Below are 27,119 nucleotides of genomic sequence, written 5' to 3' on the forward strand. Positions count from 1 at the left end.
TATTAACAGACAACAACAAAAGGCTCCTGCACTCCACTACACCCAATTACACAGCTGAAACTGTTTGTGTCACTAGTGTGTGCCCTTATGTCGCCATAGCAACCACATTCACAACACTGTTGCACATCAGAAAGGCTAAAAGGGTGCTCTATTGCAACTGTATATACTCCTCTATAACCAGGAGCACGGTATAAACTGCTGTCACTGTTTTGTTTGGATTCGTCCAGAGCAGGCGTATGCAGTTCCCAAAGGAAAATAACATAAAAAATTCTGAATGTCCACTACACTCCTCCCCCGTTTTAGTTCCACCGCTTCTTAAACTCCCCTGTAATTTTCTGTAAACTATTAATAATATTTGCATATACACTTGAGTGCTATTTAACATTTAGCAAATTTTTAAAGGTTAAGCACCAGCTCTATGAAAGTGTCAAACAAATAAATACAGTGGAATTTGAGTTCCTAACTTGTGTTTATTGATAGTCAGAAAACATGTTATTTCTTACTAATTCAAGGAATAAGGTTTAAAAGACCGTTGTTCCCCCCCCCCAACGGTGTTCGGAAACTCTAATAGGCGTCTTGCCTGTGACGTAGACGGTGGACAACAACTCTAGAAGTTGCACTTAATTTAATGCAGAATGACGAAAAGGTGTGTTGTTTTTGGCTGCAATCATTCAATGTACAGTGGGACATCTGTGAACAAATGGCCCAAAGATCCCAAAATATCCAGAAAATGGACTAAATTTGTCAACTTTAAACGGACACTTTGGAAAGGACCATCCGCTCACTCCGTTATCTGTAGCTCATTTCACTGGCGCTTTTCCAACAATATGGGCATGTAAGGACACCAACGAAAGGTGTTCAAGAGCCTCTGTAACATGGAGGTAAACAGGGTAAGGACACTCACTTCGCCTGTTTTAGTTGGTGTTAGTTAACGTTAGCTTGACTCGCTAAACTGGGTGGCTCAGATTATACTCGGCTACGTAGCTGCATTACGGAGGTTTATAGTGTCGGATGAATTCGAGTTCGACTTCGATCACATTTACAAGAATAACGGTACCTCTACATTTGAGTTTAGCTTATTGCTAGGCTATTGTCAATTAATAAAATATTATCAATTAATTGTTATTAATTAATTTATTAACGTCAATTTAATAAAATTGTCAGTTTTAAAGCAAATTAAGCTGCTATTTTCATTTTAATTCATACTTATATCTGTCAGTAACTACAATAATGTGAAATATTCATGGAGGTCCATTAAGTGGTGCTTAGCCTTTAAATGTTAAATTAACTTTAGTAATATTTTCTAATATAATAATAAAAAAAACCCCCACATAATTATTATATGATATTCCAATGACCCATTGAGCACATCTGACTGACCATCTTTTTTTTTTTATCTCTGTAGATTCTTCAGCCCTTAATTTCAACCAATTTCGACCACTGCACTGTTTTATAATGTTAATATTATATATTTAGAACTTTATAATACATGTAGACCTTCACAAGTCATTCCTAAACCTCCCCTGTTCCTGCATATTGTGTATATTGTTTTTACCCTTGTTGGTGTAAAATTAATAAGAGCTATAAGCCAAAGCCCTTACCCTGTTCTTTCCTGTGGTTAACTGTGCATCGCTATAAAAATCCAACAAGTCCTTAACAGACAGGTGGGAAACTTTTTCATTCAAATGAAGATCTACTACTTCATTGTAAAATTATACTATTTTGATCAGCAACAGTTGAGCTGTGTACTTTTATGATTTGAGAATAAACACAAACATTTTATTTAAAATTTTAATTTTAAAATTCTATAATGTTAACTGTTTCTATACGTCTTCTTCTGACGTGTTCACAATTTCTCTATGGATTTCTATTATATTCTATTTTTATTTGAAATGATAATCCCAAGAACTCTTGGGGCTTCTTAGAAACGTTCAGCCTCAGCTGAGTGTTACCTTAAAAAGCGTAAAGGAATGTAAAGGAATATGTCCATGTCCAGGAAAACTCACTTGAGCCAGCCAGTGTAGACCTTCAAAAGCTCCGCCTCCTTGGGCTTGGCTCGGAGAAGCCACGCCTCTGGGGATGTGTCTTTGAACACCGCCTTGTTGTCAGGTGTGCCGTTCCGGTTGATGATGTCATCGGTGAGCAGGCCTGGCTGGGTGTGGATCTGGAACTCGTAATCCTGCGACTCGTCTGGGATGAAGAACGCCCTCAGAGCTGCCTCCTGTGCAAACGGGAAATACAACTTTAGGAAGGTTGAATGAAAGACACCAGACTAGAAATGGCCAGAGGGCAAAAAAAGTTTGCACTTTGACTTACTTTCTCCTAACACATAATTAACTTCATTTTATTTAACAGAGCACATCTCTAGTGGTAGAGGATACAATGGTAGGCAAACCTTTAGAGACCTTTAGAGACAACTGGTCAATGTATGCTTTATTTATTACATTTTTTAATAAGGGAAATACGTTAACACAGCCTCTACTGTCTGTATTAAATATGGCATCTATTTATCACATTTTAGTGTAGAAATTGTCTATTAACATCATTTTGGCAAACAAAGTTAAACCCAAATAAAAAAATCTACCCTAAGTTTAGCGACAGCCATGTTTTGCATTTACGTTAAAGTTAACAATCTTAAAGAAGGTGCTATGCAAATTACAAGTTGATAGAATTTGTTTACAACATTCACTTTCATGTTTAATGTGGTTTGTGGTTTGGATGTATTACTAGAATCCACTCTAGTCTTTCATTTTTATATTAGCATGGCTTTTTCTTCTAGTGGGCGTTACATTTTTAACGTCATGTGCATTATATTTTTAGTTCCCATCTACGATTCTGTTACATTTCTGCAAGTCATTTACAGACATAGTGATGAAGGCTTTGCTACTGTAATTCAACACTTTAACACCTGTCTGGGAAAGAAAACAAAGAATGCGATAACTCTCACCACCACTTCCTCGTTTTTGGTGATTCTAGGAATGGAGACCAACCGGAACTGGTTACGTTTCAAAGCATCATCTCCGTCAAACACCTTGAGCGTCTGCTTTCCTGCAGGAGGAAGACACTGTCAGGGTTTTCTGGTGAATTCTCTACTCTAGCACACTTCAGTTGTAGAAGGAAGAGGAAAGATCAAATTACACTAAATGCATTACTGAAGCTGATGGAACAGATATCTACAGCCATATCTGTGCCTTCCTTCTGTGCATTTGAGCAGCTTTTATTGGAAATTATGTCAGTTTATTTGTTTATAAACTTTATGACTGTTCCTAACATATCCACACCTCTAAAACCTGCTGGTTGCTTTAGATTTGGGAAAAATGTAACGTTGGCGTCCTCAAAAGCACAAGGCTAAGGCTGTAAACAGACTAACATCATGAATGGAGATGTGTTTCTAAATGTCCTCTTAGCACACACACCACATGCTCTTACCAGAATCTGATGATCCTGAGGACTGGTTCTCCTTTGTCACGACTGGGCTTTGGACATCGGGCTCATCGAGATTATCTAGAGATTAGAAAATATTTGTTAGATACACCTCTTCAGTGAAACCATTGTTAACTGCAATTGTGATAGTTGCCTTTGTATTACTGATATTGCAGTAGGCTACAAAATAAATAAAGACATCTATCACACTTCACTTGGCCCCAGAAATGTGTTTAGATGCTCAAAATACATGAACGTTATGAGTGTAATCCTATAAATAAAATTTACGTACATCAAAATATTGCAGACATGAACCAGGTCGTGTTACTGACTCATCGATGCATTTTTAAAACACTGTAAGGAACTTTATTTGCAATAAATATTAATTAGTATAATCCTCACTATCATTATTGTGTTTATACCTATAACTAGGTTAAGAGCAGCTCTGAGAGAAATTGACGGTACATTAAAAACATTTAAAACGTGGGCAGTGTCATTTGTCAGTGGAAAAATAATCTAGTATCTGACATCTACACACTCAACTCAACATATTCACCATATCAGAAGGATCTCAGCTAGTGTTTAACATTCAAGAGGAGATGGCTTTTAGTAAAATTTATATATTTGTCACTGTCCAAAGAAAATCACGTATTTTGTGGATATTTACAGTTTACTACATTCTTTAAACACATTGTGTGAAATATTCATGAGGAATGGCCCAATAGAAATGCTCCAAAAATTACTTATTTTACATTGACTTCCTTTGAAAGTACCACATTACCATATTATATTATATATATTTACTAGTTCTAACTAAATAATATGATCGAATAATCCATGACGGAATAATACAGATATAAATATAAAAACACAGGGAACACTGCTTGTATCACTCCTCTTTACAGGTGTATTTTTTTTAATTGTTCAATAAGCAATACCCCACAAGAGGGAGTTTTAAAGGGGGAATCTACAGCATCAGCTGTAACCTTGGGATTTGGGGGGGGTTTAAATCCTTATACAAATAAACACACAAGGCCCTGCTGTTTAACTGAATATTATCAGATTAGAGATGCTCAGTGATTCAGTATTCAGCCTGTATCCTACAAAAGAACCACAGCCATGTTGCCATTCTGGATAACATTGTAATATTCCTTCATGAAGTCTAAATATGTCATCATCACTTAGAAATGTTTGCATACAATCAAGCTAAACTTTTTTGCCCAAAGCACCGGAAAGGCCTCGCATGACCTCTCACTGACGACGAAGTGCCCGAAAACTCATGACTCAAAGGCTTATTCACTCTGGGTGTGATGTGAGCTCTGTAGATCAATGGTGTCTTGGCGGGAGGATTACCCAGCTCGCACTGCTGCGATGTCTCTGAGATGCGATAGCAGTGCATCTTGCTGAAGTTGCGAGAGCAGACACGCACACAGCTGGGATGGAGGATCATGCCGCGCAGACGGCCCAGAGTGCAGTCTGGAGGAATGATTATGTAACAGGATGCATGCGCCTGCAAACACAAACAGACAACAAGGGTCACAGATCTCTAAAATGACCACTGATGCACTGAGATGTCATGTCAGGCAAAAACGGTCAAAAGTTTTTTTTTTGGATTTGGTCAGAAGAGGAATAAAAATGAGGTGGACAATGTGTCTAAATCTCCTGTGTCACAAATGACAAAAAATGAAAAAATCAGGACTGCAAAGAAACTCATTAATGAATAACAATGTGTTACATGGAGTTACAGGGTTATGTAATGCAGCTGGAGGAAAAAGACTAACACTGTGTAAATATATTAATCAATTATTTACAATGCTTTGTGTCAAATAATTAGCTGATAACAGCTAAATGACACCATACAGCGCAGTAATGAGGCTGTATATATATTCATCATAACAAACACATGTATTCTGAATTACGAGTCTAGAACTGTGTACAGTGAATAATTGATTGATCTGCAGTTAGATACAGCAGGCAGAGAATCCTCAGCGTCCATTTTCCTGTCCCAGGCATCTTTAAATCTTTAGATCCGTTTCCCCATCTAAATATTTCAGTAAAAAAAGCTAATTTCAAGCAAAAAAAGCGGAAGCAGGAAGTACGCTGTCATAAAAACAAACAAACAATGCACCATATCAGAGTCATAGTAACACGAACAAATCATCAAGGACACGAACAAATCATTGCTGAGCCAAGAAAAATATGTATCTCCTTTTTTGTCTATTTTTAGTTTACTATATCATTTCCGAAGGAAATGACACCTCCTCCAGGGTGTGTTCCCCCCAGTGATTCCGGGCAGTCTCCGGACCCACCGCGACCCAGAACTAGACTGAATAGAATTAATAAATGAATGATATATAATTTCAACACAGCAGCTGTTGGTCCATGATGAACGGACCAATAGGAATGCTCCAAAATTACTTGGAATAAAACCTTTTACATTAACTTCCACTAAAAGTTAGGAAGGTTTTGTTTTTCCTTGTTATTTTGGAGATACGTGTTTTTCTTTGGACAGTTGATACAAGCATATTTGAACCAAGAAATATAATATTGAAATAACCCGAAAATAACATTTTATAGGCTTTTATAAACAGTCAAAATAACAGTAGTACTTATAAAAGCAATTCGATCGAGACATTCTTACAACAAACAAAACGCCACTCAGAGCTTACCGTGATGCCACACCACTCGCACCTCATCCCCGACAGAACATCAGAGGAGCCACACACCCGACGACAGACTTCACATCGAGCTCCAGATGACATGTTCCCTTCCCGCCAGTGGTGATGGTACATCTCCTGGCAGGTAAAAAGGTCAGCAGTCAGCAGATTAAGACAGAAATAATACAGACATGCATATCACAGGGAAGGGGATTTAAACATTATGGGCTTCAGTTAATACAGACAGAAACGTCATCATTCAGGAGAGTGAGAATTACAGTGAATATTCCAAGAAACAAACACAGAAGACGACAATAAAACATCGGAAACCAACTCTTAACTCGAGTGCTGCACTAAAATGTAGGAAAAGTGTGTTGATGAAAACTGCAAATGTTTTATTTACACATACACAATACTTTTTTAATAATACCACAGCTTCAAACCTAATGTTTATTACACATTCACAAACCTGACTCGAGTTTTTTTGTTCATACATTCACATATACGCACGACATTTTTCACATGAACACAAAATATGCGCCTGTCACTTGTGACACAAGCTCTTGTGAGGCAAGAATTTTTATGAACGTAATTTGGCTCCATAAAAACCCACAGATGCCTTAAAAGTGTCTGATAAGTAACTCTACAGCTTTATCTTATTTCAGTACATGTGGATTCATGAGAATGCAATTACTAGCTCCACCCAGCCTGCCACCATAAATCTGTGGCTTCATGTTTCTGAGAAAACCGACATTTCAAAGCAGAAATGCTCAGCCATGGCACTGCATTCTTATTTCATAAGAATAACAGCAAACAAATATAAAAATCACACATTTCTGAGGCCTCAGGGTTTAACAGCGCTTTAACTGGGTGTTTCAATGCTCAGTTGCAGTGCTGGACAGAAACACAGCGTCCAGACGAGTTGTATGGGTTGAGATGCTTCTGATACTCACATAATCCTGTCCTCCATCCTGGTGACACAGACGGCAGTCGCTGCAGCTGAACGGGGCGCAGTCACTGTGAACATGCAGCTCACACACTGAATACACACACAGACATTTCGAGTTACAACCTTGTCAGGGTGTGTGGTCACACGTATACGTGTATTGTGTTTGGGAACTACTCTGCCTTCACGTCCTAATTTGTTGATGTTTCTATGTTACGTTCTGTTAGAAATAAGATACACACAAGATACAAGTGCAGAATAACCATGCATGTGTAAAGCTTTTGTTGTTCCAGCATATTAGCTTCTCAACTGGCTTAGAACAAATGGCAAAATCACACTAGCTGTTCAGGACAGATTCCTGGCGATACAGCCCTGCCAAAATAATTACACCACTCATACTGAAGTGTATCACTTCATATATTCTGTTTTCACAGGCCTTTCGACTTACCATGGGCATGTATATTTTGATTATTTGGCACTTAAGGCTTCTGCCTTCATCTTCTAATTCGTTTGTTGTCATAAAATATAAAGACTTCTTTTGTGACATCGTATGGAATCACCATTGCAAATTGACAAACACATGTCTGCTTCATCAGTAGAAAACCACAATGAGTCTCAGGTGAAGCCAGCTGGATTTAGAGAGAGAGAGAGAGAGAGAGAGAGAGAGAGAGAGAGAGAGTGTGTGTGTGTGTGTGTGTGTGCGCACGCACTGATGCCTTGCAAACGCTCTAAGCTGCATCACGAGGAACTCAATTTGTGTGTGCAACAGAGACAGAGGACTAGTGGGGAAAAAAAGAGAAAGAAAGAGTGAGTGAAAGAGAGAGAGAGAGAGAGAGAGAGAGAGAGAGAAGGAGAGAGAGAGAGAGAGACCTCCCTGCCAATGTAGCATTGTTAACTTGCACTGAACCGAGAGAGAAAGAGATAGAACAGTGAGTGAGAGAGAATAGGTGAAAGAGGGTGTGTGAGAGAGAAAGCGAGAAATGGGGAGTGTAAAAGAGAAAGAGAGAATGAGAGAGAGAGAGAGAGAGAGAGAAAGCAAGGCGGTGAGAAATGTGGAGTGTAAAAGAGAAAGAGATAATGAGAGAGAGAGAGAGAGAGAGAGAGAGAGAGAATGCGAGGCGGTGAGAAATGGGGAGTGTAAAAGAGAAAGAGAGAATGAGAGAGAGAGAGAGAGAGAGAGAGAGAAAGAGAGTTTCCTTTTCAGCAGAGTTCTTAGAATTCAACCCACTGCAAAAGGCCACCCTGCGTTACCATGGCAACAGTAGCTCTACATCAAGCAGGGAGTCAAGAACAGATAAATGAGCAGCACGGAGAGAGAGAGACAGAGAGAGAGAGAAAGGAGAAAGAGAGAGAGAGAGACAGAGAGAATGACAGATGACAGAGAGATCACGATTAACAGAGTAGAGTAAGACCCTGATAGACACTTATGAGCAGAGTTTTTTTTCTAAAGTTCTTTCAGACCCAGTCAGAAAATCGACCTATTCTGCCCTTTGGGTTAAAAGTGACAAGGGCAGATACTGAAGTTTGCCCCATATATCTGAACCCAGTCCAGGCAGCTGAGTGAACCATTAGCAAGGTTTGCTTTCACACAACAGCTCAAAGCTATTAGTCCCTGTTTTCACTTGGCATTAAAATGCATCGTCGATCAGGATGTTGCCTGTATACACATTTAAAAGACAAATGTAACTGTGCTTGTGGCAAGAATATGTTCGGATGCAGCTCCTGATCCTGGGGTAGTCGTGTGTGTGAGAATCTGTGTTGGCTATGAATGTTTTGTGACTTTACCTGCATGTGTATTAAGTGCACCGTATCTGTGTGTGTATAAATGCATTGTGATCATATCTATGTGTGTATGAGTGCACTATGATCATATCTGTGTGTTTGTGTGTGTGTGTGTGTGTGTGTGTGTGTGAGAGAGTACACTGTGGTCATAAATGTGTGTGTAAATGTGATGGGAGTAGGAACTACGCATATTCTAGCATCAATTGCCTTCAGCTTCATCATCCATTTCTATCCACTGGTCTCCTACCAGCTCTGTTCAGAATATTCTGCCAAAGGTATTAGTTTTAAATGCTGTACTAAATGAGAGGGCTGCAATCGCATATTCTTTCAATGCAATAAGCAACAAGCAGGTGAGCTTCAGCCTGAAACTCCTATGGACTGTATTGAATTAGAGAAAATGCATTAAAAAAACCTCAACATGTCACTGGTGTGAAGCATCAAAAACACAACATTTAATACACGCTCACCCTCACAGCGCAGGGCTGCAGTTCCTTCAAGGTTCTTCCGGCACACACAGCAGAACCTCTTTTTCTGACTGGCCGGGCCAAAGCAGTGGGCCACCGGAACCTATGAAAACAAATATTAGTTAAGAAAAAAAAATAACACTATAATATTTCCTTCAATTGAAATGAAGACGCTGGTAGTGCTGTGCGATGTCAACACAAATCAATATCACGATTAATGAAACATTTTATCTTGATTACGATTAACGAAGATTTGTTTGATCTTTTGCCCTCAGATTTCAAATAATCTCAAGTAATAAAGCTGGTGTATTTGGGTTATTGTTTTTCTTCAAGTGTTAAACAGAATTGTGGGATGAACTTGTGGGATCAATGTTTACATTTGCTTTCTTTGTGTTGAGTGTTATTTTCACAACAAAAAAAAAAACACATCCAAACCACAGACGCAGAGTTGCTCAGTCGGCCTCTGTGTTTAGGCTCTCCTCCATGGGGTGGGGTACAATCACATGACTATGTGCATGGTAGTGTGGTTTTAAGGGGAGAGTACATGAACACACTGCGGGGGCCATATTAACGAATAGATATAGGCAAAATTAGAAGTTCTGAATACCTATTTTTAATCATTTTCTATTAATTGCCTGGCCTTAGATGCAGGTGTCCTATATTCAAACAAACTCCTCAAAATAACTAAGAACAAAGCATTAGGCTCCATCACACACAACGTTCCCAACGACTGTCTTAACAAGGAAACTTATGGCCTGTTTTTGGCCAAAGACACCCAGATGAAGGCCTTTTTGGGTGAGAAACTTTAGAAACTAACTGAACCTTTCTTGGCAGGATACCCTTTAATACACACAGGCACTCTGTGTTGTGAGGACAGCGGGGAGTGTGTGTGCCAACTCTGCAGTGAAGACAGAAGGAGGACAGTCCACTGCACTCTAGCCTATTTCAAAGTGCTGCCAAAAGTCAGAGGAGAGTCAATGGAGCGTGATTTGAATACAGAGAATCGTAAAGGCTGGTCGAAACACGAAGTAAACCGTGATGCAACAGGGTCCACAGGGACTCTGAAACTCATGTCTCTGTTAGTCTTGGAGTAAGCTAAATCTTGGTCCGGGAAAGTGATCTCAGAAAAGATCAGGCGTGTATTCGTAATGATGCACAAAAAAAGGACTGATTCAAATCACTTTCTTCAGGAGTCTGCAGTGATGCTGGCAATTTTCATAAATATGTAATACATCTTTTACTTTTCAGAAGAAATAAATGTATAAGACAATTGACAAAATATATCTAACAATATTTATTAATATAGTGACATGCTCACGTTCTAATTTTTTTAATCGTTAACATCGTAACGTGAACTCCGTGTTTGGTGTTGCGCGGCGGAAGAACGGCTCGGGACCGAGGAGGATAGGTGTTAGGATAGGATACGTGCTTACAGTATGTTATTTACGTACAGTATGTACGTATGTTCCGACTTGCACCGAAAATTGGTTTACGATGCGACGCAGGAACGAATTAACGTCGTAAGTCGAGAACCCCCTGTATATTATTTTAGGCTAATAAGCCATATTCCTGTACATAGCTCTTTACTGTAGACTTTGACCAAACTGTATGGCCTACATGGAATTTAAAAAGTAGGTAGATCCAGGAAGAGCTCAGAACCTCAAATAAAATGTTATTTTGGACGAGGTCTTATGCAGCATGTTATATTTTCCTCGATGGCCTACAGGAAAATGCAGAGTCTCACTGTTTTCTGAGGCTGTGGTCAATATGACTGAAGCACTGGATTTGTTTCTCCTCTGTTCTCACTGTTCACATGCTTAGCAGGACAGTTTAGAGCTCTATCATTGACAAAGATGTAGCAGAGCCTGCTGTAAACAGTGGAAGAACATGGCTCTATTCATTTATCCACAGCTCAGACTCTGGTGAGGATTCAGCAACAACGGTGCTGGAACCAAGCTCCCTCGAAACCTGCTGATGATGTATCCTTGGATCCCATCAAACTGGTGGAAAAGGGGTCTGTTTTGTTGGAGAGTGGAAAAGGTCTAACACCTCTTTCTCATCCATTTCTGCAGCTTGTGCAGGGCTCAATGTTACTGTGATTATAATAATAATAAAAAACAGGGGTCAGAGGTCCTGATTATTTATCCTTAAAATGAGTGTACCTTAGCACTAGGATTGTGTATCATTCACATTTGAACCAATGCTGGTAACAATACCTAACTCTCCCAGTAATAACACAAATCTATATCATCTCTGTTGTACAGATATTCTATATAAGCTTCACATTCCTGTGTCTAACATTTAACTGCATTGTCTGAGTGTAGTAGTATTTATAATCTGTGAAGTGCCCTATCTAGGGAGTAGGGTATTAGCCAAATTTTGTCAGACATGAGAAGCTCCTCCATTGTGAGACAAGTGTCCATCACTACGTAACTCAAAAGTCGACTGATTCTAAGCGTGCACTGACACTTGTAACTATACTACATACTCAAACACTGGTTAAAATATGTATTAAGTGCGCATTAGGGATGCAGCTAAAAATGGAGTTTGTGTGTGTATTCAGTGTGTGAATTATTGGATGCAAAAAATCTTAACCTAAAAGTATGCATTATCTTATCATTTTATTGTAGTGTGTGGTCTGTAACAGGCGTAAGTGCTCACGCATGTGTGTAATAGCTCTGAACTGTAGCCAATGAGGGCAAAATCTGCCCCTATAAAACAGCTATATCAGCAAAGCTGACCCCACATACAAGAGTTCACATTTGCCTCAGGTAATTGGAGAGCTGTGTTTGGAGAGCGTTGAAAGTGATGTTCTAACAGTGGTCTCTTCCTCTGCCGGTCTCAGATGCTGTCCCTTGGGCCACGCTAACGCATTAGTCCCTGTGGTCTCAGCAGGACTGGGGAGCAGTGTAACCTAAGCCTGAGTGGAAACACTCAGCAAACAACTACACACTGCAGTGTTCCTGATGAAACAGACAGCTTCCTGCCTTAGAGGGTTTCTGTGCATGTCCATGTTTATGAGATTCGGTCACATAACAGCTTGTTTTGATGCTGACCAGACAGGGAAATGTTATAATTTACTTTCTCATTTCTTCCTTTCTCTCTTATGGATGTCACAAAGTCTTCTGGACAACACTGTCCTTCAACTTTAGAGAAGTTTTATCAATTCCATTGACCACACTGGATAAATGCATTAAGGCTGTTTTTGCCTCAGTTTGTAGCATTGGATAAGCATGCCCCGTGGAACAGGTTTTTACCCTCTCCATTTGTTGCATTGTTTAAAATGCATCCTGTAGGGCTGTTTTTGCTTTTCCATTGGCTGCGCTGTTTAAATACATCTTTTAGAGCTGTTTTCATTTTCCTAGTCATTGGGTTCAGTGGTGAAATGCATCCCTTAGTGATATTTATTAGACTCTCAACTGGTTCCAACGGTTAAGTGTAGCTTTTTTGCCTCTTTAGTGGTTGCATTAATTAAGTGTGTCCTTTAGAGCTGTTCATTCCTCATTAGTTCTAAGGCTTTTTTCCCTAGACTCTCAATTGCTCACTTATCAATGGAAAGGGCATGCTTACCATACCCTTTAAGGCACATTTTTAAAATCCTCTTAAGTCGCATTGTGTAAACATTCGTTAAACCTCTTAGTTGGATGCAATAGTTAAACATATCCTTTAGGGCTGTTTTTTAACCTCTATAGAGGTTGCCTTGCTGTTGTGTGCCATTAGCCTTACATTTGTTTGCACTGTATTCTTTAGGACTGGATTAAGCCTTAGGACATTACACAGCTGGGGCTTCCTACCAATGTTTAACCTTTATTAGTCAAAGGACTTGGCTTTTGTGCCCAGCGATTATTCACTTGAAACACCTGAGTGCTCTGAGAGTTAGAGAATATCCATTTCATTGTGCCATGAGTCTAAAGACCTCACTATGTAACTTTGCTTTCACACTCAAGGCAAGCTGTATTTGTCATTTTAATACATTTCTAAAATAAACTAGCTCTTCAGAATAAGGAATTTGGGATTTTATAAATGTTTATAAAAGTCTATAGGGAAAGTGAAAGTAACCTAAATACATTTTAATTATTTATAGGGTTCCTCCAGGGTTGAAGATTTCTGAAAACAATCATGCCTTTAGGGCTGAGAAATTTGGACAATATTTTTAAAAATGTAAGTTTTCTGGAAAATACTATACCTGTGAATTTATCTGTAATTAGTTTCCATAAAATGAAGTTAGGGCCTATGTTTGGTCAGGAAAATCACCTTTTAATGGCTTAAGGCTTGAATGCCAAATGTGTCACCCAGGATGGTCACTAATAGTTGTTACTTAAATAAGGTTGGACTTGCGTACATAGCACAACACGTGACACAATGCTGACATTTATGTGAAAAGCAAAGAGACAAACTCATTTTCTGAAATTATTCCTGTGAATAATTTAGAAAGCTTGTGACAGCACACACAGAGCAGTGTGTGGAGGTAACTGGGGGGTTTTACATGTGCCCTGCACTGAGGGAGACTTCCACAGCGTTAATATCCAACCCAGAAAAGACTGTGACATTTGCTGAAGCATATCCAGATAATTGGACCTCAGGCGAGCGAGCAGCAGGATTAGAGTCACTGATGTCAGGTAGATGACAGAGATACAGAGAGAAATTATAGACTTTCTTAAAGTGATAACTTGAAGGGGGTTCTCGGACACTCGGGTGAAGTCTGACGTGCCTTGACTTTTTTACAAATTACACCCATCTCAAATGATTTTTTCTCAAAGTGTTACACATGCTTTTCTTCAGAACAATCTCTGCAACAACAATGTTGAATCAGTAAGAGTGTCATACATCTGTATTTTGATTAAATTTACTCTAACTATGCCAATGTAAAAATTCAGACTCCACCCTTCATTTATTCACTTACAGCTTTGCATTTGACTCTTTTTTTACAGCTTTCATTCTTTTCAGGAGACCTGCTTTCAATTTATCAATGAATTCCAGATATATTTTTAACATCTACAAAGATCAGTCTTAAGCCCTGTTTAGACCGTATTTAATGTCCATGGGGTCCTGGAGTAATACTTTATTTTACATGAGGGGGTCCTCTGTAAATTAATATCTGTACGAATCGATCACATCTGTGTTTTCATTCATTATCTGTAACCCTTATCCAGTTCAGGGTCGCGGTGGGTCCAGAGCCTACCTGGAATCATTGGGCGCAAGGCGGGAATACACCCTGGAGGGGGCGCCAGTCCTTCACAGGGCAACACATACTCACACCTACGGACACTTTTGAGTCGCCAATCCACCTACCAACATGTGTTTTTGGACTGTGGGAGGAAACCGGAGCACCCGGAGGAAACCCACGCAGACACGGGGAGAACACACAAACTCCTCACAGACAGTCACCCGGAGCAGGAATCGAACCCCTGGAGCTGTGTGACTGCGACACTACCTGCTGCGCCACCGTGTGTGCGCTACATCTGTGTTTTCCCCCTGATATTCTCTGAGAAAATTACTCAGTGGTCATCTGATCTTTTTAATCCTGTTCGAATGTAAAATTTTAACAGGCAGAACTTGCCTCCCAATTGATAAAATATGAGTTTGGGCACTGCTGCGCACCGTATTTAGCCTCTGAGCCTGTTTTTCCATATATACTCTCAGTAAATATATTCAGAGCAATGAAACAATACGAAATCTGCAGAGTTAGGTATATAGTGGTACTTTATATTCAGATATGTAAATTTTCATAAACTTTTTCTCTTTTCTGTCATGATCATGTGATAATGTGATATAATTCAGGAACCAGAAACTCGCTCGCCTTCTAGTTTATCAATGCCGTCTGGATATGAGAGTTTTATCACAGAAGTGGCATGTAACATTTTCATTACACACAGACACACACACCCCTGAAAACTAATCCAATCCTAATGAGGCTTTAGAATTTGGTTGAATTTCAGGTTTTTCACAAACCAAGTAGTAATTTTTTAAAAACTCTAGTTTTGTCAACACATTAATGTTCTCAGACATATGCAAAGTACCGTATCTAGACACTGTCTGCACTTAGCCCTCTGCATACGGAAGCTCGACCGACCTTTGTTAACACATTTAAAACTCCCCGCTAACAGGAAGGCACACAGAGAGCCTTGTCGCTGTGAAAGCAGGAACCGTTGAAAATCTTTACTGCGAGGGCTGTCAAAAAGGGGGACTTTGTCCGTACAGTTGCCATGGCGATTTGATCTCTGATGACCAGGACTTCAAAACTTGTTCCTCCCTTGTAGTGGTACACTGGCCACACACACACACACACACATTTATAAATATACAACGCCCCAGCGTCCTTGAGCTCTTTTATACAGCTGAATGTGTACTGCTCGTGGAGGGGACACTTCCTGGCTGGCTCCGGCCTCCCCTGGGACTTCCTACAGTAGACTGCAGGGCATCCTACAGGAAGTGACCTCGTTTCCTCCACTGGGCCGCATTATGCCTAACTCTAAAGGTAAACCATGCTCTGCGGAAAACCGTGCAGCTTCAAAAACAGAGCATCAACAGCACAAACAAATGGTCAGAGCTATAAAAGCCTCAAGGCTACACAAGGTTTTCCCCTTTTTTTATTTTATTCCACATAAAAGTTCTCCAAAGCAATAAACTGAACTTTCACTTCTGTAATGACCCCAGTTCCTCAACACCACAAACAAAAGCTAAGACAAACCTGCTCCTGCATCGCACTGAAAAGTAATGCTTTTACCTTCTAACAATTATTTTTAAGTTTCCAGCTGCAGTATGAACGATAAACCACATCGCAGAGGTAAACCACATCTAAACATGAACAGGATGTAAGTCCTGGCCATTGTAGGAAAGGAAAGCATTTCCCCAGCTCACAAACAACTACACTTCACATCTCACTGTTCAGGTATTGACCTATGAATTAAGTATCATTAAATGATCTCAACATTTCATGCAAAGACAATGCTGATGGGTTTTAGGCTCCTCTGGTCAACACTTGGAACAACACATCCCACTCACTGAACGTTTCTCCATCACTCCAGATCCCCCAGCGTCAGTATCGTTAGTTTACATTCCTCTAACCAGAGCTAGACACTGAATATAAAGGAACTTATGCTGATGTGGAGCCCTTCTAGACCACTCCATTCCATTACTTTCCTTTCCTGCGTGACCATAAAAGCTGTGTGTTACTAATGAATGTCAAACCAATCAGTATTCATGTCCAGTAAAAATATTTAAAAAATATCATTCTATACGTTGATATTTGCATTCGAATCTAGTCTAAACTCTAGTCCACAGACGGTGGAGGAAGTCTACGCGACATGGTGTTCTGTCTTTTAGTCACACCCCCGTCCCTGTGGCTAACACCTAACATGTTTACCATGCTTGTGATAACGCTGTGCTGACCAAGGCTTTCTGCCTGTTCATAAACGCAAAAGCCAAAAACGAGTCCAGCTACAGTTTAAAACCACAAACTAGAGCAGTGGGCAGAAACCTTAAACATTCACAGAAGCGGGGCGAGTAATATGACTTTGCTGGCACTATTGCAAATCCTTCATCGTTGAAAGAAGTGCACTCGTTCTTTAATAGGTGCTGTGCGCATACGTCCATTATCCATCACAACACCAATGGCTATATCAAACCAGCATACTACCACGCTAAATAGTATGTAAGAAAGCAGTGCCCCACTGTTAAAAGGGCATTCATTAGTGTAGTATGCAAAGTAGAGTAGTGTGTGGTTTGAGATGCAGCCCATGACAACCTTTAACTTACATTTGTGACTCACATTAAAACGTAGTTACGCTAATGTCATTCAACTCAACAGTTCCGCAAGTGAAGAGAAACATGAATATTTACATTATCGACCAAGCCGAGCTGGAGCATTGGTTTCATCCCGATTTTTCCACACTCTCTAGAATTCAATGCCAATAAATGGCCTTTGTGAAATGTATCGTGAGGTTATATTATAGCCGTTGTTTTGCACACCCATAAGAGCCTTTCTGCTTCCACAGGTTCAACTCCAATGTTCCTAACTGAAAAATTCATTAAGTACAAAAGGTATCACATACAAGCTCTTACAGAGACACAAAAGCACAGAGAAATGAAGGCCTCCAGAGCACTGCTTTGAATACCAAGCCACACTTGTTAAGGCACTCACTAATACAAGGGTTTCTCGAGTGTCAGCACAGGTGTAAGCAAATATAAAGTGCAATAAAACTTACGATGTTGAGCGTGAGCTCCAGTTTCTCAGTTTGCAGCTGCACTCTCTGCAGGTCTGGGCCATAATTAGGGAAGATAGGAGAGCCTGAAGCTCCCGGGATGACTGGATAGTCATTAAAGGGGTGATTGTGTGTGTTGTTCCTTTGTTAATCATTTTTAGAAGAGCTGACATCTATAAAAAGGCTAATGACTGTGTGTTGGCATTTTCTACAGTATACATTATAGTTATATTATAATTTTGATACAATACGATCTGTAAGCATTCCAGTGAGTTAGTCCAAAACATACAAAAAAAAACTAGCTCCACCCTTTATTTATTAACTATGTTCAAAAGCTTGTAAAAACGTTTCTAAAGAGTCAACGTCCACTAATTTAAGATGGATCTACTGTGGACACAGATGTTCAACTATAGACAAACTTTATACACAGTATAACCCCGATAGGACACAAAGCTTTAAGTAAGAGCCCAAGTCTGTTTAGCTACGAAAAAGAGTAGACAATAAGCTAATGTTTAGCTTACACCTTTTCAGTCAGTATTTGTTTTTGTTTTGATTGTCGTGTCTATTAATAATTTTTTCATTCATTCATTCATTATCTGTAACTCTTATCCACTTCAGTGTCGCGGTGGGTCCAGAGCCTACCTGGAATCATTGGGCGCAAGGCGGGAATACACCCTGGAGGGGGCGCCAGTCCTTCACAGGGCAACACAGACACACACACACACACATTCACTCACACACTCACACCTACAGACACTTTGGAGTCGCCAATCCACCTACCAACATGTGTTTTTGGACTGTGGGAGGAAAGACACGGGGGGAACACACCACACTCCTCACAGACAGTCACCCGGGGCGGGAATCGAACCCACAACCTCTAGGCCCCTGAAGCTGTGTGACTGCGATACTACATGCTGCGCCACTGTGCCACCCATTAATAATTTAACACTTATTATTTTTATCATTGTATTCATTTTGATAAACAAACCAACCAACTATAGTTAACTTCCCCAATAAATATTGTGGGACACAATGCCAAATATGGACAAGAGGGATATAAAGTAAAGCACAGCTGCAATACCTTTGGAATGAGCAAACTTTCTGAAAGCCAGAACTACTTATGCAACACCAGTAGATGAATGCAACCAAACCCTCACAGCAATGTTCTTATATCTACTTCTATTCTTATCTTCAAAAAAGGGTGACAAAGTCCTGTAGAATTACTGAGTGAGCAGGTATCTTCAAACCTTCAGCAAATCTGTATAATACTGATGTCCAAAAGCAATAAATGGACCAGAACATGTTAAATAAGAGCTGCATATTCACATTGGGACCAAATTTTTCCTCTCAATGTACAATATTGCAAAACCCCTTTTGCTGCTTTCACTGACATGGATTTAGACCAGCCTTAAATCGAACTACTCTCTGAACTGGGATCCTCCACTGAAATGTAATCACATCTGAGGATTAGGCCTGATCTGCACCCTGAAAAAAAAAACAGTCCTGATGACTGCACACATCAAATGCTCAGGCTGTGTTTTTCTACAACCTCATAATTCCTTGTTTATGAAACAAGATGAAAACACTCAGTTCTTCTTCGCTGGTAAAACACAAAGGCTTTCGAGGATCTGAGCAATCGAAGCTAAATGATTCTAAGTGTGTGCTTGTGAAAGTGGTGTCACCTGAACTGCGTGGGAAAAAGCGTGCGGCTGCTTTGGCATGTTCACGTCGGTGAGTGATATAAAGAGCGCAGAGGAGCAGAGCTGATTCACCCACGCACACTCACCCGCACTAGTGTAGGAGCCATACAGGAACACACCGTCCTCACATGCTTCAAACACTTCTCATGAGACATGAAGTTACACACTGTGGAGGGAAAGAGAGAGTGAGTGTTAGATTTTTCAACGATTAACAGTGTCACGATAAACAGTGGCAGACACATCAGTGTGAAAACAAGAAGACGTCCATTAACACTCTCAAAAGCTGGACATAAATTAGCAACTAGGTGATGCACTTCCTGACCAGAGCTGCAGTGTGAATTAAGCTGTGGGCTACGTTTTTTTTTACACTCTACTGTAAACAAGGAACGTCCCTGGACGTTCAAAATGGGTCTAAAAGTAGTCTGTCCGTCAAGGACATATTTTAAACGTCAATGGACGTCCAAAATCCATCTTAATACGTTAGTTAAGTGGTGACCAATCGATAACGTCAGTGGACGTCCAAAACGCGTTTTATACAAGTAATTGATTTCGGGACCAATTAATAACGTCAATGGACGTCCAAAATACGTCTAATAGTCGTCTTTTCAATGTCTGTGTTTGGACGTCTTTTCAACTTTCATTTTCAACCTTAAGAGAACGTTGATTAGACGGTAGTCATTACGTTATTTCAACGTTGAATCAACGGCTAAATGTTTCCTGGGTTGTCCCTCATCACTGCAGGATAACATCCACTCCTGGGGAAACGGTTTCATTAGTGAAACATTTCTGTGAGAATGTTTCACTGCTCCACAGCTACATGCACAGCCTTGAACTCATGTGTAGCTACTTCTATTGACATTATTCCAACACTTTCACCAATTTGTGCCTTCTGCCTTTGTGTTAATTTAATCATGTTGTAAAATACAGACACGTGTGTGTGGTTTAAAGTGTAAAGTGCGTTTGTGTGATTTAGATGAAGAAGGTGAGAAATAAAATGCAGAATTAAAGGTTTAAAGACTGTTTTCAAAAGTAAATCCTAGCCTCGCATTGTCACATTTTTTAAGGGGGAACAGAAAATTCACATAAGAGGCTCAAACTGGCCCATTTAAGGTGGACATAAACATTTGAATACAAAAACAGTCAGTTAAATGACATTTGAGGTGGACGAGAAAAAATAACTGAAAAGGAAAATAACATCAGCTTTGACTAGTGACACATTTAACCCTAGAAACGCAGAGAGCCAGGTGTTTATTGGAGTGATGAGTGTTTCTCTGTGCTTCCAGGTCTCACTGGGTCAAATAAATACCTCTAGTGTTAAGGTGGAAATCACAATTCAGTTGAGTCGAGACAAAGTGTGTATGTTTGTGTGTTTATTTTCACGGTGGGTGTAATCTATACCAAGGGATCTGCTGTCTCACCAGAAATTGAAACACAAAGTAAACAAAAATGGCCCCTTCCTTGTTGTCATAGGAAATATACATTTTCCCATTAGGATTAAACAAGCAGTGTATACAAAACTGATCAGGTTTCCAAGATAAAAGATGTAATACTGTGAGACTGTAAGCGAATGGTGTTCTTGCTGTGTTTTGTATGATTACTGCATCAGCACTTTATTCATTTCCACTGTCACCATATGAAAAATAAGATTCAAATACAGAAAACGAAAAAAGGAGTGATTCTAACTGGGTTTCCACTGTAGATCACCCTTAGAATTGTTATCTTCTGCATCTCAGGTTCTTAACAAGTTCTACATCTACTGCGTATATCTCTTGTGGGATCAGTATCAGCATTTCTCTGACCGACACTGACAACGGCCCACACAGTACAGCTTTTCACACAGGTAAACAAGCACTCACACACAGGTTTGTTAGCCTACAGTGTCACGCATACACACTATGTTTGATATGCACTATATCAATGTTCCAACTATGATTTTCATATACCTCAATAACTATAACTAAGTTACCTACATGTGCATTTTAGTATTAAACACAGGAAATGAGATATTTATTTTGAGTATTTGGACAAGCGATTATTGAATGATAAAGCATGATGTCATACTCTGTTCTGGTTTTTACAACATAGTGAGGACTCACACTAATAGTACACATACAGATTAAGATGCTGACACAGTCACAGGTTGTGTGGCCTTCTCAACGACAGGAAGTGGGTTCGAGCTGCTCTGTGCAGTGTCCATAAGAAGCGATGTATCAAAGAAAATAAAAATAAAAACAAAAACACACCACACCACACCCTGAGGTTTTCTGAAAGCTTGGACATGTTCAGCTGTGTCAGCACCAGAAGGTTTGTTCTCATAGGAAGATGATTCTGTCAATGGAGAACCTAAATCCAAAGTGAGAACCATCCAATAAGAACATCCTACCAATCGCTTCTTTCTATTGGACATGCAGCATTAGGCCCTTCTGCTAGAGACAACCCTTTAGCTCAGTGGGTATTTGAATTAACATTATAACAAACACCTGATTAAACTCAACAGCTGGATAGCAGTCCATTCTTTGAACAAAATCATTGTGCTTAAAAAAAAAAAGCTACAAAAAAGAAAAGAAATAATACATTTATGGTCTTCTAAGACTGTGGATAATTTCCAACAATCGGCACTTGTCAATTTAGACGTGCAATTTAGACAAACCCTACTGTTCTCTTCACTGTGTCACATGGTGTTTGTGGTAAAAGTGCGCAGTACACACTTGTTTTACAGGAAACGGGCCTTATTTCTCAACTGTTTGATGTCAAGACCTGATTGAAAGGTAGCCTCCTACAATCTTCCTTAAATTTACAAGCATTCGCTTTCCTTGTGCATCTGTAGTTTCATTCCGTTTTCTCACTTTGATGACCTTTTTATTTACTTCCTCCTGGATTACAGAAGTTAACAACTGCTGGTGCTAGTAATGAAAATTGGAAACCTCTGGTGCTCAAAGTCATAACACCAAGAACTGTGGCCACGGCTGAAACTACGAAGAGGAAAAAGCTCTTCATGACAATGTTTGTAGTAAACAAAATCTGAAGGGACTTAAAAGACAAAAAGATCCCCAAAAATATCTGCAGAGAAGCAGATCCATATTTCGATGCACCCACCACCAAACTTCACTGTGGTCACAGTGCTCTTGGGATTTTGTGCCCAGTACTTCTTTCTCCAAAGACATTACACTGAATGATTGTCTAATTTCTTTTGCTGCACCAGGTCACTGTTCTAAATTAGGTCTGAGTGGTCTAAATGCTTGTGTTCAGAGTTTAAAAAAAAAACACATTTCTTTGCATTTCTGTGTCTTAATGCTATTTCTGAGAACTTAAGGAAGGTCCTTCATCCTCACCTATATGAAACACAGACATATATATATATAAGAGAGAGAGAGAGAGAGAGAGGGAGGGACGAAGGAGCAGCAGGATCAGGATGAGCTGCGAATGTGCAAAAAGTACTGCTTCCTTTTATGTTGAATTCATTCCTTTTTCTGAATTCCTGAACTGAGATCACATAATTGTTTGAGGCATTCTGCTTTATTCAAACAGTGAACATCGAACAGGGCCAAGTCCGACGGCTGGATTGGACCCAGAAATAATGGTACATCACCTGTGGTGTCACATTTATCAAGCAGATACCAGCGATTTTGCAGACTGCCCTCAGCTTGTAGAGAATGTGATGGTATCGTTTCAGTGTCGGTATGGAGATATTTAGGCAGGTACCGTATCGAAAGTCATAATTTTGGTATTATGACAACACTAAAGTCCACTAAAACTGTAAAAATGAATGGTTGCACGTGAAACTTTACTATGAGACTACTTTAATATGTGAGTACTTAACTAATACACTCAAAATAGCGTAATGTCAATAAAACATACAAGAACACAGGGCATTGATGCTACATTCAGGAAAAACGGTAGTACTGCGCATTTCTGCTAGATCCACTAAACCGGGGGGGTCAGACTCAGTGGTCCACATTACACTCAGGTGGGCTGGACCACAAAGCTTTAATAAATAACATATCAGCAACTCCTCTGAAATGTTTCAATTTATCCACAGGGTGCATGTGAACTCACAATTTCAACAGAATGGATGAACATGGGCAATTCATTATAACAAATGTGGTTTTAGTCATATTTACCCTCACAAACATACATAACATGGAGTTTTTAAAGCACCGAACACTGTACTTAATAGTGCTTGTCAAAACGATGATTTGTGAGACCCTTTCTGGTAACAAACAAAGTACCAATTCAAATAAACTGAATTTCTCTCAGACAGAACATTGTCGGTTCCAAACAGAGCACAGATTTTAGTGTCCAAATACGGGACGGTTGGCAAATCACGCCCCCTTGCACTACAGCTCTGAATATGAATGCGTGTTTGTGCCAAACAGTCAGAAAGGAGAGCGTGTCCACAGACGTGAATTCGCACGCGGGGATTAGCTCTGACTGACTGACTGGGCCTTGGTCCAAATTGGGAAGACTCTGGCCCACCCGTGATTCAAAGCACCTGCAACTACACGACATAGACACTGGCGGCGTGTCCGAAACTGCGCCTGATTCACTATATAGTGCACTATTTTTGGGTTCTGCCATTTTGTATTTTGTAGTGTCTAAAAAATCTAGTGTAGAACTGTCAGTGCACTCAAACAATCTCACAATGCACTGCAAAAGTTAGTGTACAATCCATGTACCCTAGCTGACTCCAGTGGATAACAGATACCCCTAATGCACTGCGTTGTTTGGTAAAAACCTGCATAAGTTATTGTCTGAAATCATGCACTACTCTCCTGAAATAATAGTGCACTGTATAATGAGTTATATATAATATTTTGACCAAAACACATTTCACAGATTCATATAGGTTTCTTAGGTACAATTCTGCTCCATGCCACACTTAACATTTTTGCAGTTCTCCAAAGCACCCTTAAAGATGTACAAATGCTGTAACCTACACTTTAATTAAGTACTCGTGTAGCACTAGTGCTTTAAAGGAAGGATATGCTTTTTGTACAGCTATTCTATTTTTGGCCTATATTTGATTTCAATGCTAACTTTAATCTAAGAAACAAAACTGACTTGACAAGCAATCAAGTGTGTACATACATTTCCAGAGTATGTTTTTATTTCATTGTATTAAAAAACCAGAGAACAAAACACTTCCTGAAAACACTGCTAATGTCAGCAGCATTAAATAACTTATTGAATAAATCTTGCTATAATTCTGGACATAAATAAATATGCCTGAAGCTCTGCTACAACTGATAACTGTTTCACTGCTGTTTCTATTCTAATGTTCTAATTCTCAGAAACGTGATTAAGGCATTAAACACATACCACTACAATACTGCACAAGCCGGTTCCGTCAGCACCTCATTAACCACCAGCAGCACGACACAACTGACTGGTTAACGGTTGTTACGGCTGTGACGGAAAACCGTCGTAGAGATGGAGAACTTTACTCTCTAGGTCAGCCAGATTTGAACGCGTCCATGCAACACAGGAAATAGAACAGGTTCTAACTGAAAAATTGACGCAGTGTCTCAGTCCATGTCTTTGGATTCTATGGATACTGTATTTATTAATATAGACGTGTTGGTTTTATAAAAGTGACGTGGAATTGTTTTGCATCCATAAAAATCGTACTTGGTGTTAGGGTATTTTTTTTTTTGTTATTTTTATTGAGCCAATGCTCATCAGTAAAAACACACCCTTACATATGTTGTCGTTTTGGAGCTGTGTAAATACACCATAAATGTGGGATTCAGTAATAAGCAGCATATGCGTGAATGTTTACGCTGTCTCAGACAATCCTCACAGCCTCTGTCTAGAGCATCCAGACTCTCCCACCACCCCCCACTCCATCTGTTGCCATGCCAACCATGAAGAGTCAATCACGACTTTGCTGCAGCACACTGTGCAACAGCTATGCCTGACTCTGCCTGGCAACACCACCGCTGTCAGTCACCGTACGCTGCTCCGCCTCCTGGTCTCATCCGTGACTAGTCATCTTAGTGTCCGCCCGAAGCTGCACTCTCCGCTTCTTCTCTGTATAATCCACCATCTCTGAACTAGATGTTGAGTCACAACATCTACTAGTAGTAGTCACCACTACTACTGTAACACAACACACTGTATAATGTCAATCATTACTATGTGTGCAATATGCAAATGAGCCTCTAAACCAACACCAAATGCCTTCTTGTGAGCAATGAGAATTGTGACCAATTACAGATGTTCTCTTGGTGTTTGATGAATCATGGTATTTATAGGACCTGGTAAACAAACAATTTTCAGCTACTTTCAAATGTGTATGCACAGCTTATAAAATGTCTACCTAAATAAAGGATACAGGGCACCTTGGAGAAGATGAGCTTAAGGTCACCACAAGCAATGTCATGGTTTGCCTAGAGCAGGGGTCTCAAACTCAATTTACCCGGGGGCCGCTGGAGGTAGAGTCTGGGTGAGGCTGGGCCGCATCAGGTTTTCCACAAGAAAAGCTCTTACAAAAACATTCCAATGTTATCAAATGTCTTTATTTTTATTTTTTAACACAAAATAAGATGAAAAAATAAATAAATTAACAATTCATAAGAAAATAAATAAAATCAATCAGTAATAAATAAATAAAATGAAAATAATAATAATGATAATGATAATAATAATAATAATACAGCAGATGTAGAACACTGAAGAAACCACATATAGTTGCTGACTAGAGAAATGTAATTATTATTATTCAGATTCAAATGTCTGTATTAACAGTTCTTTAACCTTTAACTTTCTGAACATGAATGGAACATTGAACATAAACAGTTATGAACTTGGCTTCTTCTGCCTACTTCTAACTGCTAGAGATCTGGCAGCGCTTCCTCTTGCATAGCCGAGCCACATTTGGCTTAAGGGAGGAGGCAGTTGAGACCCTCAGTAGGGCTTGAAGATGCTCGTCAGTAAGTCTGGACCTGTACTTGGACTTATTGAAGTTCAAGGTAGAGAAGAGCTTTTCGCACAAGTATGTGCTCCCAAAAAGACACATGGTCCGCTTGAACATTCGGGAAAGCTCAGGGAAGCTGGGAGGCAATTCTCTCAAAAATTGCCCGAGCTTGTCTGCTTTTCCACTCACCTCCCTGAACTTGGCTCTGAGTTCAGAGTTGCACTGCAGGTCAATGAGCTCCATTTGAAGCACAGGGGGGGCATCTTGCACATCAAAGGAGAAGGGGTCCGCAAAAATTTGAAATGCGGCTCTGTGCGTCTTGAAGTCTGCAAATCTATGATCAAATTCCTCCTGTAGCATCAAAATGGCATCCACATACTTCTCACCACTGAATGGTGTGCCTGCATCCATGAGTGCCTTGCATGCTGGGAAATGGCAAAGGTTTGTTTGAGAAAGCTGGGCTTTCCATAACATAAGTTTCGCAGAGAATGCTCTCACATTGTCATAGGCAGCACTGACAAGTTGCCCCTGGCCTTGTAACTTCTTGTTCAGTACATTAAGCTCATGTGTAATATCAACAAGAAAAGCTAAGTCCATGAGCCATTTGGGATCACTTAGCATGGGAACAGCAACCCCATCTTTCTCCATGAAGGCTTTCACTTCCGCTCTCAACTCAAAAAATCTCTTCAATATGTTTCCCCTGCTGAGCCAACGTACCTTGGTGAAGTAGAGCACATCCCCATATTCTGACTCCATTTCCTCTAATAAAGCACGGAACCTTCTGTGCTTTAAGCTCCTGGATCTGATTTGGTTGATGCATTTCACAACTACAGACATCACATTGTCAAACTTCAGGCATTTGCTGCAAAGGGCCTGCTGATGGATAATGCAGTGCAGAGCAATGGCCTCTTCCACACTCTCCTCTTCCAGTTTTTTTTTAACAAGTGCCACCAGTCCATTTTTCCTCCCTGTCATTGATGGCGCTCCATCGGTTGTTATTCCAACAAACCTCTTCCATGGCAAACCG

The 27,119-nt window shown here is 39.9% G+C and overlaps 1 protein-coding gene across 1 annotated transcript in view; it reads right to left on the bottom strand.

Moving 5' to 3' along the window:
- Positions 1-27,119, bottom strand: part of LOC136664565 (diacylglycerol kinase theta) — a 54,258-nt gene that overhangs the window by 14,620 nt on the left and 12,519 nt on the right. The window contains exons 2-9 of the mRNA XM_066641816.1: positions 19,263-19,342; positions 9,276-9,375; positions 7,034-7,119; positions 6,093-6,218; positions 4,777-4,933; positions 3,430-3,504; positions 2,948-3,048; positions 2,007-2,221 (exon numbers count right to left, since the gene is read on the bottom strand). Of these exons, the coding sequence (XP_066497913.1) occupies positions 2,007-2,221; positions 2,948-3,048; positions 3,430-3,504; positions 4,777-4,933; positions 6,093-6,218; positions 7,034-7,119; positions 9,276-9,375; positions 19,263-19,342 (940 nt within the window). The remainder of the gene's footprint in view (positions 1-2,006; positions 2,222-2,947; positions 3,049-3,429; positions 3,505-4,776; positions 4,934-6,092; positions 6,219-7,033; positions 7,120-9,275; positions 9,376-19,262; positions 19,343-27,119) is intronic.

Source organism: Hoplias malabaricus, chromosome 13, assembly GCF_029633855.1.
Source record: "Hoplias malabaricus isolate fHopMal1 chromosome 13, fHopMal1.hap1, whole genome shotgun sequence".
Lineage (NCBI taxonomy): Eukaryota > Metazoa > Chordata > Actinopteri > Characiformes > Erythrinidae > Hoplias > Hoplias malabaricus.